This window comes from Scophthalmus maximus, chromosome 17, assembly GCF_022379125.1.
Source record: "Scophthalmus maximus strain ysfricsl-2021 chromosome 17, ASM2237912v1, whole genome shotgun sequence".
Classification (NCBI taxonomy): domain Eukaryota; kingdom Metazoa; phylum Chordata; class Actinopteri; order Pleuronectiformes; family Scophthalmidae; genus Scophthalmus; species Scophthalmus maximus.
Window position 1 is genome coordinate 6,311,352 of NC_061531.1, and position 15,512 is coordinate 6,326,863.

The following is a 15,512-nucleotide window of genomic DNA, read 5'->3' on the forward strand; positions in this document are numbered from 1 at the left end:
GGGGGACAACACACACCTATAAGTCAACGTACATCATTCAGCCAAATTTCTTAGGAGGAACGCTTTACATGTAAACAACATGAAGTGTAGACGTTACCGCAACATCTTCGCTCTCCATCATTTCAAGGACACAGGCCACGCAGACCAGCCGCCCCCCGCCCTCTGCAGGCGCCAGGCGGCTGCTCCACTTCGGGTCGTGTCGGAAGTGGATCTTGTCATGAACCACATCCCCGCTCATCACGTTGGTTTGATTCAGCTGCTCGAAACAAAAAGGCACAAACATTTTTTGAAAAACTGCAACTCAGACAGGTGAGCTAAAAGCTAGCTAGCTGCTGTCATATGTATATACGGGAGCGAATAGCTAGCTAGCTAGCTAGCTATAACGTTAGCGTTAGCTAATTAGCTAACTTACCCTTCCTGCGCCTCGAAAACAAACTTAAAAGTTAGTCTGCGTTCTCGTTTTTGAATTTGTCCGTGAAAATACATAGGTATTGATAGCGCTATCACATAAAATACGTGGATTCAATTCGGTGACCAAACCATTAAACTGGTAAATCATGTAGCAGAGTGGCACCACTGCTAAATGGCGCAATCACCACGCCCCCTTTTCAATTAAAACTTTATTTAACAATATTGTGATGACGTCATGTACAGTACAAAATCATGTAATCGCAAGAGAGACACGAGCACTGATTATATAATCACATCATGTTTAAAATGATTTGTTATTATTTCACATTAGAACAACGTTTCATCAGCATGTATCTATATCCACACATCAGTTGGTATACTATATATTTTGTATGATGTTCATAAGCAATGAAGATGGTGCATCCAAGGAGTCTTATGTGGATTACTTTGGATTGAAAGGCTCTAATTCAAACAACTATACCATTTGAAGGGAATTGTGAAATTGAAAACCATCTGAATTGCCTGAACAGCTACTTAAGTCCAACATTTCCAGTTGTTCTTCCACTGTGGCGTTAAATCTATTTACTCAGTAGTGCTTTTAAAAGTGTCAGCGTATCAAAAGTCTTCTGAATTTCATAGTTCAATCGCCATGACAACAAAAGACTCGCTGCAACTGAGAAACTATCAAATGATACGAATGTGGGGGCGGGTATCAGCCACTATACCAACATGTCAATTTATCTGTACTTCTCCTTCATTGCACATCAAAGCGGTGCATGATATGATATGCAGCCAGCTCAGCTCTGCCTAAGTGTGAGTGTGTGTTGCTATGTGTCAGTGTGCATGAGTGTGCAGAACCAGCATGTGCATTGGGCTAATCTCTCATAGTTTCTCAGTGTGCAATATGTGTTGCCTTTGACAAATCCACTGCACAAAGTGCAGTTGGGTTCGGACTGTGTGTGCAGGAAGTGGTCAGAGCATTGTTTGGCTGACAGAGAAGAGAAGCAGACCTCTGACAAGAAGGCAGAAGATATTTGTTTCTAAAGTCTCCATTTGAGTTTGGACAGGAGCAAAAATCCATCAGCCTGTGAAATTTTGTTGGCCCCTGAGAGAAACAGAGACAGAGAGCCCCCCTCAGTGCTCAGGTGGGAGCCAATGCATTTTTCTGTCATCTTTATTTGACAACCATTTCCACAGAGACAATTCTTCAGGGGCCAATATAGCACAGCAAGAAATGGATTCAGCCTTCTGTTCAACCCTAAGTGGAGATGACTTAATATGCCACGGCATGCAAACATTTTCCAAACCGTCGCCCTTTGCTTTTCTGTCATATGGCTTGATATACAGTTTATATATTGAACAACTTTGTGTGTGTCCCTCGCCAAGCACGCACACACACTAGACTGGTGTGTATTGTATGTCAAAGAATCATGCATTGTTAATTCTGCTGATACCAGTACACCACCCACACAGCAATCATCACTGGGGGGGGGGTTAAGCTATATCCTAAATATAGCTCCATATCTTTTTCCATCACCTCCACCTACACCTTGTCGCAGCATCATTCATCTTAAATTATTGTTCCATAGCCTCTTGTTTCCAGTGAAGATGGCCTGAAAAGCTGCATGGTAAAAACAGCTTCTTATTTTTTGTGTGCAGAAACATTCACAGTAAATTAACGCGACTTAATCTCGCACTAAAAGTACTTCAAACTCACATAGCTGTCCTAGCGGACCATATCATATCAGTTAGCACTGCTTTGAGTTAGTAAAAACATATGTGCTTGGTTCCGAGAAAAGAGATACAGTAGAAAGAGGGCGGAACAAGGTACGCGCACGTGCGTGCGGAAGTGGCCGCCTCTCACACTGGTGCTGCGTTCAGGTGCGTTTCACCCTCAGAGGCGAGAAACTCCCGAACTCGGTGTGATGGATTACATCAGATTTACGGACGGTCTTTTATGACCTCATAAAACATGTCGAGGCGCCGGTGAAAGGGCCGATTAGTGTTGGACCGACGGTAAGAAGTTTAAATCTTTCAACTCGGCACACCACCCAAAGTTTTTCACGGCGTAGTTTTTTTTTTTGTAATCTGCAGGTAAAATAGCAATATGCATATGATCTTTACATGTAGAGACCATATTGCTCCATTCACTTTCACACTGTCTTGTTGTCTTTTGAAACTTTATTGTTTTTTCACGTGCTGTTTGTTTACAATGGCTTTTCTCTGACATGCAGATTTCCATGCCACACACTAGCACTGCAGTCTGTGTAATTACTCAGGATTACAACGTTTGAAATTGTTAAATTAGTATGTTAATATATGTGATACACCTTTAATGATGTGGTGTGTAGTTTGTAACTTGTATGCAAACTTTTGGGATGCTTTAGGTCGTGTAGTCTCTTATAATGCTGACTCATGCATTGCCTACTGTTTTGCTGTTGCTTGTGTAATGCAGAACAAGCAAGTATCACAATCTGCCTTTTGCGTTGGTATTCATTTTGCCTGTTGCAATTTCGTGCCCTTAAATAATCTACCAGTATGAAATATACAACTGGGATTGATTGGAAGAATCCTAAATCTTTCACACGAATGAAAGATTACACTGCATTGTTTCCTGAGGCTTAAGAGATATCACTCATCATCCAGGCGCAACGTGTGAGCCATTTTAGCACAGTGACAAAACGGAAAGTCTATTTGCAAATACCCAGCATACTCTCAGCATGTGGGGCCACAGCACGGAGATGGTGGGGGAACAAAAAAAACCTCACCACAATTTGAGATACTGACGTGCAACGATACCACACGAAAGTGATTGTGCATGTCTATACATGGCCAAACACTACCCTGATCGCACAACTGTTAAATGTCTCAACTGCGATGCTGGCAGACGCATCTCCTCCCAGGCGTTTTGCCTTGTCTTATCCTTGTGTTGCCTCAAATAGGCAAACACAGAGGCCGATCTCCCCTTTCAGCTGTCTCATCAGAACTTTCCACAACTGACGTACGAGACATAATAAACAAACAGGGGATAACTGTACCAATAACATTGGGTTGCTATTACCCCTATTTCCCTGCATCCCCACACATAGACAGTGCACATACCCTGCAGGGCCACTGAGTCACCGTGAGGTAGCATTTGCGGCGGTAAATGTGTCACTGGTGAGATGTGGCGTCATTGTGGCCAGAGCCCTCTCATTCTGTCCTCAGTTGGCGCCAGCCGGGGGAGTATTCGGTTTTCACACAAGAACAGTGCACTACTCAGGGCTTGATTCGATGGAGGGATGAAATTCGGGAAAAAGGCGCAGAACTTTGAGGCTTTCCTTTACGTGGGAAAGTGGCGACGAGAACGGGGGAGGGAGAGATGACAGCGATAATGGAGTTTTGAGTATCCCAACTTTTTTTACTGAGATGCTCTTCAGACATGAACGCTGGGGGCGTCCAAAACTGTTGGGCTTTGGAAAGGGAGAGGCGGGAAAGTGGGAACGAGAATGAAAGAGAGAAGACTTGCTGACTGTGTTAAGACAAACACACACAAAAAACGTTGCCAGACTGAACAGCTTTGAGTGTTGAATTTTCAGCCACAATGGGACTGATTGTACTGCTGAAAATGCAATGGAATTGAGAAAGGGCCCTAATTACTGTAGTGGTGAATGATGGTCTTTTTTTTATATGTATACTAATGAAGTGAAGAGATTCCCATTCATTACATGTGGCTCTTCTACATGAGATAGTTTTTCTTTCATTAATGAGATTGATGGGTCAGTTGCTCTGTGCGCTGAGAGACTTCCATTCAGAGCCAGTAAAACCCACATTATAGTGGCTAAAAGAACAAAGGGCAGAAAAATAGATGCTTCGAGGCATTTTTCATCTACCTCGTACAGGCATTGTAACATTCATCCATTCATCCACCCGCACGGTAGCACTCAGCTCAGCCTATACTCACCCTTCACGTCGACTTGCTCTCACTGTACAATAATCTGTGACCCTGACTGTATTTTTTGTTCTTTTTATTTCCCTTATTGTACTTCTTCTTTTACCATCATACACTCCTCCAGGTTTCTAAAGACTTACACCTTTCCTAACACCCTCCGCAAGTTCTTGTTTCTGTTTCAGATGTGACTTTTCTCATCCCTTCTTCCCTCCCCCATCTTTCTTTCCACGAACTAACCAACCCGTCACACCTCAATTTCTTCATTCTCTTCAGCTATTCTCTATCTTCCTGTACTCCCTCTGTTCATACCCCTCCCCTCTCCCCTCCCCTCCCCTCCTGTCATGTCTGTATCCATGAGGAACCCCCCCCAGCGCCGGCGCTCTCTGGCTCCTGTCTCACCCAAACGCTTATATAGAAATCTGTCCGTCAGACTGAGGGGAGGAGAGTCATCTGTCGCTGGGGAAATGGACGCACCCAAGCACCTCAGCAAGTCTGCGGATACTGTAAGATATTTAAGTGTCATTTTGAGGGGAGGTGTGGTTGCACTGACTGAATTGAAATGTCCTGTCCTCTGACTGGGTTTTCATTATGGCTGAAATGATTAGAGCTTTCGTTGACACTACGCTGACTCTGTGTCACTGTGATTACATTATCCCAGGCGAGACTAGTGCTTTGATTTATGATTAGCTTCATGCTTATGTGTCATGAGTTACTGTCTTAGCCACTCCCCCCTACTGTGCAAAGCAACCCTCTTTCCCCTCTCTTTTGATATGAACCCTCTTCTTCTATCTTCCTCCCACCCTCGATCCGTGGCCCTACTCTCTCTTTCTCCTGTCCCCCATTAGTACAAGACCCTTTGGGAGGCAGTGGAAAATGAGGATACTTTGGCTGTACAAAGCCTGCTGTCCAGAGACCACACCAGCTGTGTAGGAGGAGGAGGAGGAGGAGGAGGTGGAAGCCTGTGGGAGAGAGGAGAGAAGAAGGAAAGGGACTGGGAGAGAGAGAGGGAGAAGGGGGTGAACAGGGTGAGCGAGCAGGGCCTGGTCCCCCTGGACGTAGCGACCCTTACTCACAATTCCCCTCTCCTCCACGTGTTGACAAAGGCAGGAGCCAGGCATAACCCCGCTTGTAAGTGTCATGTTTTAAGATGCCACAAGTAACCAAAAAACCCTGTTGTGTATGGATGATCGAAAAATGTCACAGTTGAATGCAAATCATATTCAGAGTCTGTCCTTTCTTCACTGTATTTCCTCGCAGTGTGCCAACCAACAGAGTGGGCACTTAAGCTGGATGCGCTGGTGACACTGGCAGGTAAACGAGTGGAGGAGAGGAAGAGGGAGTTAATGAGGAAGACGGCGACAGGGCCTCAGGCACAGGCTGACATCCAGAGACATATCCGCCTCTGGGGCCTCAGGCTGCAGCTGTACTGCCGGATGAGAGAGAACTTCCAGAACACAGGTCAGTGGTCTTGGCTCGGCTTGTGGCAGTTCTTGAACCATGGCTTCGGACATAAACTCTGCTTTTTAGTAGTAATACAGGCCAGTCTCTACAAGGTAGAACTATTTTTCTTTTCCACCCCTCTTCTTCAAAATCCTCCATCGCTGCTGACAAAGGCCACAGTGATCAGGTACTAAACCCAACTTCGTTTTTGAGTTTCACTCATTTCCCATCTGGACTCTTGTATCTCCTTGGTGGCCCCTTCAAAGTCTCCCTCCATCCTGTTCACCTCATTCAAAATTCAACAAAGTGCCTTGCATCAACCTTTCCAAACTCCCCCATGCCCCAAGTGGCTGTTGTATCAAATTCAACACCTCAGTGTTATAGTACAGCATAAACCCTCACCTGCAGTATCTCCAAGAAGGTTTTGATGCAACCACAGTTCAACTATATTGGGCCTCCCTTACTTTCCCTGCACCAACCTGCTCTAGTCTTCTCTCCATTGTTTCAAACTGTCATGTTTTCTGATTTTTTGTAAATTATGTGATAGTTTCCCCTTTGCACCTACTTTAATTGCTCCGTATAAACATCTCTGCTTTGCTCTCATTTCGTTTCTCTATAAAGCCCTCACAGTTCTCTTTCCCTGACGGCTTTATGATGACAGTGTTATCATTGAGAGTTGGCTGAGCACAAGAGCTGTTTTGCTGTGCGATATCAATTACTTTAACAACGTCCATAAATTTGTCAGGTGTCAAATCTCTGCAAGGGTTATAGTTTAATAAGCAAATAATAACAATGATTCTTGATTTTCAAATAGGACAGAGTTCATATGCTGGACAATAATCAGTGGTTGCAACAGTTGTAGTCTGTCTACTCGCAGAATTAATTGGTGCTCATTTTGAACACTGTTAATGGCTTTTAATTGTTCCACACAGAGCTCCCTGGCGCTCCCACTCATGTGTCCATAGTGGTGACCAGCACGTCCTCCTTGTTCGTGACAATCAAAGAACCTGAAGGTGACACCATGGGGCTCATCACCCGCTACAAAGGTAGGTGGTAAACCCAATGGATGGATGAATGGATAGATGGCTTTCGGAGAGGTATGACTAAAAATGGAAGGAGGCATGATGGATAAATAAAGGAATTGATGGAATATTTACTTCAATGGTCCAAGTCAATCAATGTCTCACACATCCTTTCAGACAGCAGGTATAAAAGATTTATACTAATGAATTTAGTTTGCCTCTTTGTTGTTGCTGCTTAGTTTTAAAGCTGCATAAATGTCATACGTTTCAGCCGAGGGTAGATTAAGCCCAGGTACAGCAAGTTCCCGACAATGTAAACACTAAAATCCTTATTTCCCCCCTATGGGGGTTTTGGGCAGAGCCAGAGAATAATCTGTCAGTGTGATTGTTTTGTGTTCACAGTGGAGTGGAGCACCTCAGACAGCTTCAAACGCACCCTTGGCACAGCCCAAGTTACAGAGACCAAGAATCCCTCCTATAGTGTCAAGGGACTCACAGCAGTAAGTCATGCAGCGCTCACACGCGCACGCACACACATACAGCAAATCATACATCAGGACATCCACGGCTTCTAACTGCAAACACACACACACACACACACACACATATATATATATATACAAACATATATTTAAATAGTTTAGGGACATGTAATTATACACACACACATATATAATAAAAACACACAACAGCTCTTGGCCCACACACAGACTGTATTTATCTCCCCCCCAATCATCATCCACTGCGCTGAACCACTTCTCCTGCACAACTACCTTTCTTAACCAGATGAATTAATAATGAGAGTAGTGTGTGATTTCTTTGTCCCGCAACGGAGGATTCATAAGGTTAATGCATGGTAATAATTTGGCTGTCTGGTGCTTCTCTAAATGCAGGGAGTGCATTACTTTGTAAGAGTGAGTGCCTACAATGTGAAAGGATGGGGCCCACCACAGTGCTCTACTCCAGTCAGCGCTGCCCCCTCCAGTGAGTATACTGAACTGCAACCTTGGATGAATGTGGACTATCTACTGCGATACAGGCTCCATTGTTTTGTTTTTCTCTTTGTCCGTGTGTAATGAAATTACTTGGCTGACTTCATCCTTGACGTGAATCCACTCGTGGATAGTAGATTAACGAATGATTAGAATTAGAGAATAATTTAAAATGTCATTGAGAGTCAGTGGGCACTGTACCCAATGCCACTTTTGAGTTTGAATTTGACTCATAATCTTTTTTGCATGTCAGCCCCTCTTTCTCATTTCATCACTCGCTGATACTTCCCCCTTAATACTGTGAACTGAAGCAAAAATATTTCACAAAAAGTTTTTGAATTGGAGAATAATGGCAAAAAATATTATGGGTGGGAATAGAGCCACGGTAGTGATATTAGTGATGTTCTGGATGTTGCATTATCAGTTAGAAAACTAAATCTATCTGAAATCTGAAATTCATGTCCAACTCAAACAGAGACATAGTTTTAGCAGCTCAGAATGAATCATCATCAAAACTATCACAGTCACAGTAACACAGATGGTCTCATGCAAACGAGATCACAGAGACCAAAAAAAAAAAGCCATACTCAGGACTCGACTATGGATGAGTTCTTAATATCTTGGAAGATTTTGCATAATTGACTGAAAATGAAAGTAATGATTTGGTTTTCTCTTGCTTCCTGTGCAGGTTGGAGAGAGTGCATTGGTGTGAAGTCGCAGTTCAGAAACCATGAGGGCCTGGTGAAGAAACTGCTGGAAGATGCCAGAGAACCACATTACAGAGAATTCTGCATAGGTAACACTAAGTCTTATATAACAATTGAATCATTTACACCTAGTTTCTTATAAGCAAGCATAAAATGATGGGTCCATGAATGTTACTGAAATCTTACCCTGATATATACTTATTTATCATGAAATCACCTTTTGTATTACATATATTTCTATTTACATAACCCCCAAATTGTTTTTCAGTATAATAGATCAGAATTGCTTTTATTTTCCAAGTATTCTATGTATATTAGTGTTTTGTGAAATGTCAGAAAACATCATGAATATCAGGGACATTGCAGCATACCCTTTTGTGATGTTTCATAAGTACCTAAATCTGCTCACATTACTGCATTTTATTCCTACCCTACAGTATTTTATATCAGCACTAGACACGCGTCACCTCTATTCAATTCAGTGAAAACTATTTCACCACCTTCACCCAGACAAATGTCTTGTGCGTGTGCAGTGAATGTACTTTGGCAGATTAAGTGTTTCCCATCCCACGTGATCCTCCTCCCCTTCTATCCGCAGAGACCTCGAAGCCCCAGAGTCCCAGCAAGCGTCTGTCTGTGTCCCGAGGCATCAAACAACTGTTCCAGTCCGCCACTAAGTTTGTTCGCCTCCTACAAAGGTAGCGCTCCATCTGTCTTACCTGTTCCAGTGCGCCTTGAGGGTTTGAGGAGTAACATACAGTATTGAATCTGATTGCGATTACAGCAGTTTAGATGAGCCCAAACCCCTATCTGTAATCCATCCATCCATCCAATATCTATACCGCTTGTGGAGCCAAAGCCAGCTGACGTTGGACAAGAGAACCATCATCCTCTTTTGAGAAGGATGATGGTTGAACAGGCTGAATCGTGGCGTCTTGCAAGTGATTTATCAAGGCTTTTCACTGCCAAACACATTCAGTACATTCATACATTTAGTACCTAACAGTGGACAAACGGGACGGCTCTTAAGTAGGAAAGGGTGTAACTGCAAGGAACCAAAGCAACGCTTTTTAAAAAAAAGTAGTTGAACACTGCATAGATTATTCAAAATGTGGTGGTTTGAAGGAAAATGTTTTATGAACATCGGCACAAACTTAAATTTGCATAACTTGCAGTAAGGATTAAGTGTTAAAAATGGAACGCTTATAGAAATGATAAGAAGCATGATCAGAGAACTGATAAATTTAACAACATGGTTCGTACTGGACTATTAGGTTGATCTTTGAAAAGTAATTTCAATGCTCTTAATTTATATATATATATACATACATACATACATACATACATACATACATATATATATATATATATATATATATATATATATATATATATATATATATACATACATATATATATATAAGGATTATAGGCTGCTTTGAGTTGAACATTCTCTGATTTCTCTCACATGTACTGGGCAAAGTCAACAACAATGTCTTTAGACACACACACACACACATTTGAGTAACCCCTTAATTTGTCTGCTTCTGATTTGATCTGCGTGTTCTCCTTTCTCTTTGGTCTCTTCTAATATTGACCTGTTTAGGGGCGTGTACTTGGCAACTGTGTTTTACCACAAGGAAAACATCCTGGTGACAGCTGAAGATCAAATCCCACTGGTGGAGATCCAGTGCTGCTCCACCTCCATCATCCATGACTTCCTCTGGTTTGCCAAGGTGAACTGTCTGTAGATACAGAGAACATAGATTCAACCCACACTGAGAAATTCTAACATGTACAAATTCAATAGATATGGAGTCACTGATTTGTTTTAATATTCAAACACATTTATTTCCTCATTTATTTCATCAGTTTGTGTGAATTGCAATTTAAAATGGATATAACCTGCATATAACGATGAGGCGTTAATCCTGTTTTTTTCTCGCAGTTGTCCTGTGCATGGCAACAAGTGCCCTGGCTCCAGCAGGCCCTCTCCTGTGCCCATTCATCCCCCTCTTCCCTCCTTCAGAACAGGCACAACATTTTAAGAGCCGTTTCCCAGCTGCAGGTAGGAAGTTAAGCAGCTTACTCTGCACGATAAGAAGCATCAAAATGGGTTAATTGCTATTTTAATTACCTCTTTACATCTCCTCTTCCGCCTACTCTTCTTTTTTCCCCACTCTATTCACAATCTCAGTCTGCATACCTGTACCCCCACAACCTTAGATTCACTGCATTTATCCCTCATGTCCTCATATTTATTCATCCTCATGCCTCAGTTTTACCTCTCCACCTTTCCCTTTTGTCAGTCTTCCCTGGGAACAATGGACCTGGGCCAGGTGCACTACGAACCCTTAAAAGACCGGCAGGGCAACGTACTACTGGTGACACTGAAGGCGTTTCCAAATCCTCCGAGGTTAGACACAGCATTTCGTTACACTCTCTTAATCCCTCACTGACAGTTTTTATTTCCTCCACATAGAGCGCAAAGCATCAAAGGGGGATTTAACCTCCGCCTTCTGTTCAAAGGACATTCTCTTACTCACCGTTCAGCGGCTTGCAGTCATGCCCACACTCATATGTAACACAAACGTTTTCAAAATATACCAGAGTGAATTTTGAATCGCTCTGCTACACTTCACATCACTCCCCTTAATCAGAATCTCCCCTGCCCAAGTGCAGTGGTAAGCCAATCAGGCATCATGCAGGGTTTGTTTAGCATACAAGAAGAATTATGTTTTTTAAGCATATCCAACCACTCTGTTGTATGGTGGGGTTAAACTGGCCATGTTATACTAAAAGGAATTATTAAAACTGATTTTTTTTTTTTCAATGATGATCTCATTTGGCTGTATTTCATTCTTAACCTAACGTGTCTACTCTATGCCAAGCCCCCCTGACCCTCCACTCCACTGGATGCCCTTGGCCCGCCTGGAAAAGAACCGCAATAGAACTCCTCTCCTGCCCGAGCCCAACGCCATGGACTTGCTCTTTCAGCAGCTCAAGGTCAACATCTAACATCATGGACACACTCAAGCAGCTATCTGCACCAGACAATATTGAACACTGATTTTGCTCGAGTGTACGCACTTTCGCAACTTAATTATCGAGCCATGTTTTGTCCACTCAAAATAACCCTGGACATGCATTGGAATTAATTAACCCCAGAGGCAACACAAAATGAAACACAGGGAATAAAAGGCCTCTAAACATTACATCTTAACAACATCATACCTGTTCCACTCTGTTCCCCAGGAGAAGCTGTCCCTCCACAGGCATAGCATTCAGTGGGGCCAGCCAGGTCTGTACGTGGGCATCTTAAAACTGTGCAGCTCGTTGGAACAGATCAGAGTCCTGGTGCCACAGAAGCAGCCCAATCTGCTCTGCCACACCCGGGTCCGACACAACGCCCACGTGTCCAGGTAACAGGGTGTAAACATGTAATATACGGTGCCAGCCTCCGCAGAAGGTCGGAGACAAAAGACCATAGCAGTCGTGGTCCATATTCAATTGTACAAATCATACTTTGTTGTGAACGAGCATTTTTCCAAAGCAGGTGTTATAGAAAGAACTCACATGCTTTAAAAACTATATTGCAAAGGTGGTAGTTCCTGGAATAATAAAAAAAGGATGCTCTTGGGCAGTTGACTCTCAACACATCTGGACTCGTCTTCACCAAGGCAGCGGCCTCTGCTCGCATCTTTGCATGTTAAAAAATATCATGTACTGTTAGAGGAAGAAGGAAATCCATCCAGAAACATAAGATATGCTCTTCACAGACATACCTAGTATGCAATCAGTTGGGCCATAAAATGCAAAGATACAGTTGTTGTTGTTGTTGTTTTCCTAACCTTGCTTGTTCCGGGGGCAGCATCTGGCCTTACTTATAATGCCTTTCATAGTAATGTTTAGTTTACTGCATTGTTGTGACAGAGAGGAGTGGGCGTGGCTCCAGAGTCATGTTTACACCACGACCAGTGGCAGTGTTCAGAACCTGTTGAACGGCGAGGACGAAACCCTAATGGAGAGCACTGGGCTGCTGGAGTTGATCAGGTCTCTGAGAGCAGCAATCACACATCTCCTGACAAAGCTCAACATCCCCCTCTACAGGGTAAAAAAAATGATTTCAAACTGCCACATTAAAAAAATTCTCCTTCCGAAACACTTGTGTTATGAAATGTTTATGAAGGACTGCTGTGAACTGGACTGGTTTGTCAGTGTTTATACAATTTCATCATTCATCATATTGCTCTCTGGGATAACTTGCGCAGGCATATTGAAATGAAAGTTCTTCGGTGTCCCCCGACAGGCCTACCAGTACGGTGTGTACACTCACGAGCTGCTGCAGTTTGGAGACAATCTGTCCATGCTGCTGCTGCTGCCTCCCAGTGAGGACTTCAGCTCCAGTTACTGGCCCCTGCAGGGGACCAAGGAGCCTGGCCTCACGATGCCTCTGCAGATCTTTGAGCTGGGTAGGTGGAGTAGATAGATTTGGGATTACAAAAGTGCTGCAGTGTTTCATAAACAGGGAGCTAAGTTAAGGCAATGGCAACCCCCCCCCCGGTTTCGATATAGTGATTTTTCTTTTTACATCTGTCTCATCCCCAGTTCACTTCTGGACATATGAACGGGACTTCCTGTCCCAGTACTGCCAGGCCTGGGTGAGACTGGAGCTGGACACACATCTGGCCCAGCAGGCTCTGCGGGAGGCGCTGGACACCAAGGAGGTGCTGGAGGCCCGCGAGAGGCTGAACCGCATCACCGAGCTTTCCCATGTAAGGTCATGGAAGCAGAACAGCTGCGCAGACTTATCGGTGCTAAGTCGCAGGTGCTATCCACATCTCAGTTGTCTTAGAGCTGAACATTCTTCTTCGGTCTGCTTTTCGTTCTCCTCATCTCCTACTCTCTGATTAATACAGGCTCAATGGGCGACATTGATAAGATACAAGGACCTGTATTTTCTTGTCTTGTTAGCGTCTGGATGTGGTGTGGAGGGATGCTCGCTGGATTATGGACTGTCTACAGTGCGTTCGGTCCAAGCAGTGGGTGGGGGCAGTGCCTCTGGGTCTGGTGATGGGAGGCGACCCGCCGCCACGTCCAGATGGTGAGGAAGAGGAGGAGAGTTTGACTGCCAGACTGACGTGGCCCAATCGGACACAGGCACAGAGAGCCATTACAGGTACAAACGAACATTCTGTAAAGCTACAAAACTGAAATAATTGTTAATTTCTTGCTTGCATAAAAACATTCAGATGCATATCCATATATATAATGTTGGTCACAGGGAGCTGTGAAAGAAACAAAAAAATAAAATTCGAGATCAGACTGGCCTAGTAAAAAGAGATACCTTAAATATGGCATATATTTCTTAACCATATGTTATGTAAATAAGTACCAAATGCAACTAAAGCAATCAGCTTTTGAGTACATACTATATTTAACCAAACAACAGAAAAAAGGGTCGAATAGTGAAGCAGGTTTTTGGAAAATTTAAGGCAAATCTGGAGAAGGTTTGGGCTTGACCATCATCTACTATTATTGAGAAACTGTTGCCTTTGCTCTGTCAATAATGATTGCTGTTGTAACAAGAGACTCTAGATTCACTTACTTCAGCCTAAATGATGCTGTGAATGAAAATGTTCTCTGTTTTCCCTCTCAGAGAGTTTAGTCAGTTCGACTCCACCGAATGTTGTCAGCGCTGAGGTCTCCGCTCCAACAGGAATCATGGTGGTCCCCGAAGAGGCAGCCCTGGTGTTGGTGGAGGGCGTCGCGAAGGGAGGGTACCCTGTCGACATCAGTGCCCAGTCGAGCGCAGAATTGACAAGCCTTGGTCCGTCGGATTTGTCTGCAAGTGCTCTAATTGAATCTGGACTAGAGCCCGCTGCTGTGGCACAGTTGGATGCAGGGTTTATAGTTTTGGACACGCAGGAGTCTTACAGCGGCGAGCAGGACTTCCCTTCCATCACTGAGGTCATCCGACCAATGGAGATGGCGGAGTTGGTGGACATCTTGCCTACACTGAGTCTTATCGAGGAGGAGGCCCCCACCGGTCCACCCACACTGTCGGTAATTGACGTGCTGGAGAGCTTCGGGCTGGGGATTGACGAGAACAACACCTTGTTCGACTTAGGTAATTCCGGCTTGATCAGCGGAGCTGGGTGTCTCTCGCAACCCGACCTGCACTGCAACGACAGCAATGTGAGCGAGACAGCCGGTGCGACTATGGCACTACAAGGACAGGACATGTCAGCCTTTCATGCCGTGTTGAGTGCCACTGGTGGGGATGTGCCGGAGGATACAGAGACTCAGCTGGCTCCCATCAAGGGAACCAGCTTTCAAGCGAGGAACCAGGTGGAGTGGGACAGACCGTCCAACAGTTCGTCCTGATGTCGACTCAACTGACAGCCTACATTGAACTTTGTGTCATCATGAAACTTCTGCAGGCTGCACACCATTGATTCATAGAGGAACATCTAAGTTAGCTTCTTCTTTTTTTTTTTGCTTTGGAAAAGACTAGTTCCTCAATCACTAATGTTGAGTCAGTGTCCACTTGCACAGTTAACATCAGTGATTCATCTAATGCATCATTGCAACTAGAGTAACGCATGTGGTTTGCACTTTTCTGGACCTGTAGCTGATATGTTCTAATGATCAGTCCAGTAGAGCTTCTTTTGTGCATCAATACAGTTATAGTAGCAGTTTTTACGACTTGAAAAATCCATCATCTCACTACAGCACAAAGCAATTTTTACGCCTTTTAGTTAACAAACCTATTTAATGCATACAATTCCGTAAAATGGGTGTTGTTGTTGTTGTTGTTGTTTTTTTGCAGTCTTTGAAAAGCTAATACTGTGGTACTTTGATTAAATAATAACGAATAATGAAAAATAAAGCAGTAGTGACATTTCTAACCCTGTTCATTAAACAGTAGATGTCGCCAACCGCACCAGTGATATGTTGAATGTTGAGTTTATACCGCCCCCTAGTGGTCACATCACAAACCACACCG

General features: G+C 43.7%; 2 protein-coding genes across 12 annotated transcripts in view; one reads left to right on the forward strand and one right to left on the reverse strand.

The window, feature by feature from the left end:
• LOC118288646 (meiosis inhibitor protein 1-like) overlaps positions 1-607 on the reverse strand; it is a 46,202-nt gene extending 45,595 nt beyond the window's left edge. For 5 of the 7 annotated variants that reach the window (XM_035614946.2, XM_035614949.2, XM_035614945.2 and 2 more), the window contains exons 1-2: positions 413-606; positions 98-256 (exon numbers count right to left, since the gene is read on the reverse strand). In XM_035614946.2, the coding sequence (XP_035470839.1) occupies positions 98-238 (141 nt within the window). In that variant the 5' untranslated portion in view covers positions 239-256; positions 413-606. Of the gene's footprint in view, positions 1-97; positions 257-412 lie in introns of all 7 variants that reach the window. The other 2 variants (XR_004785907.2, XM_035614947.2) reach the window with 2 other exon arrangements.
• Positions 188-15,391, forward strand: LOC118288648 (ankyrin repeat and fibronectin type-III domain-containing protein 1-like). 5 transcript variants are annotated; one of them, XM_035614953.2, is made up of 19 exons: positions 188-309; positions 4,467-4,845; positions 5,188-5,470; positions 5,600-5,800; positions 6,715-6,828; positions 7,207-7,304; positions 7,698-7,788; positions 8,485-8,592; positions 9,102-9,201; positions 10,110-10,239; positions 10,452-10,571; positions 10,813-10,919; positions 11,395-11,509; positions 11,759-11,925; positions 12,437-12,614; positions 12,813-12,975; positions 13,112-13,278; positions 13,478-13,682; positions 14,163-15,391. In XM_035614953.2, the coding sequence occupies exons 2-19, from the start codon at positions 4,684-4,686 to the stop codon at positions 14,888-14,890; spliced, it is 3,237 nt and encodes a 1,078-aa protein (XP_035470846.1). In that variant the 5' UTR covers positions 188-309; positions 4,467-4,683; the 3' UTR covers positions 14,891-15,391. The 5 variants fall into 5 exon arrangements, with proteins under 5 accessions (XP_035470846.1, XP_035470844.1, XP_035470849.1 ...); XM_035614951.2 differs by lacking the exon at positions 188-309 and adding an exon at positions 2,276-2,427; XM_035614956.2 differs by lacking the exon at positions 188-309 and adding an exon at positions 2,290-2,427 and having other exon boundaries at positions 4,773-4,845.
• The last annotated feature ends 121 nt before the right edge of the window (positions 15,392-15,512 follow it).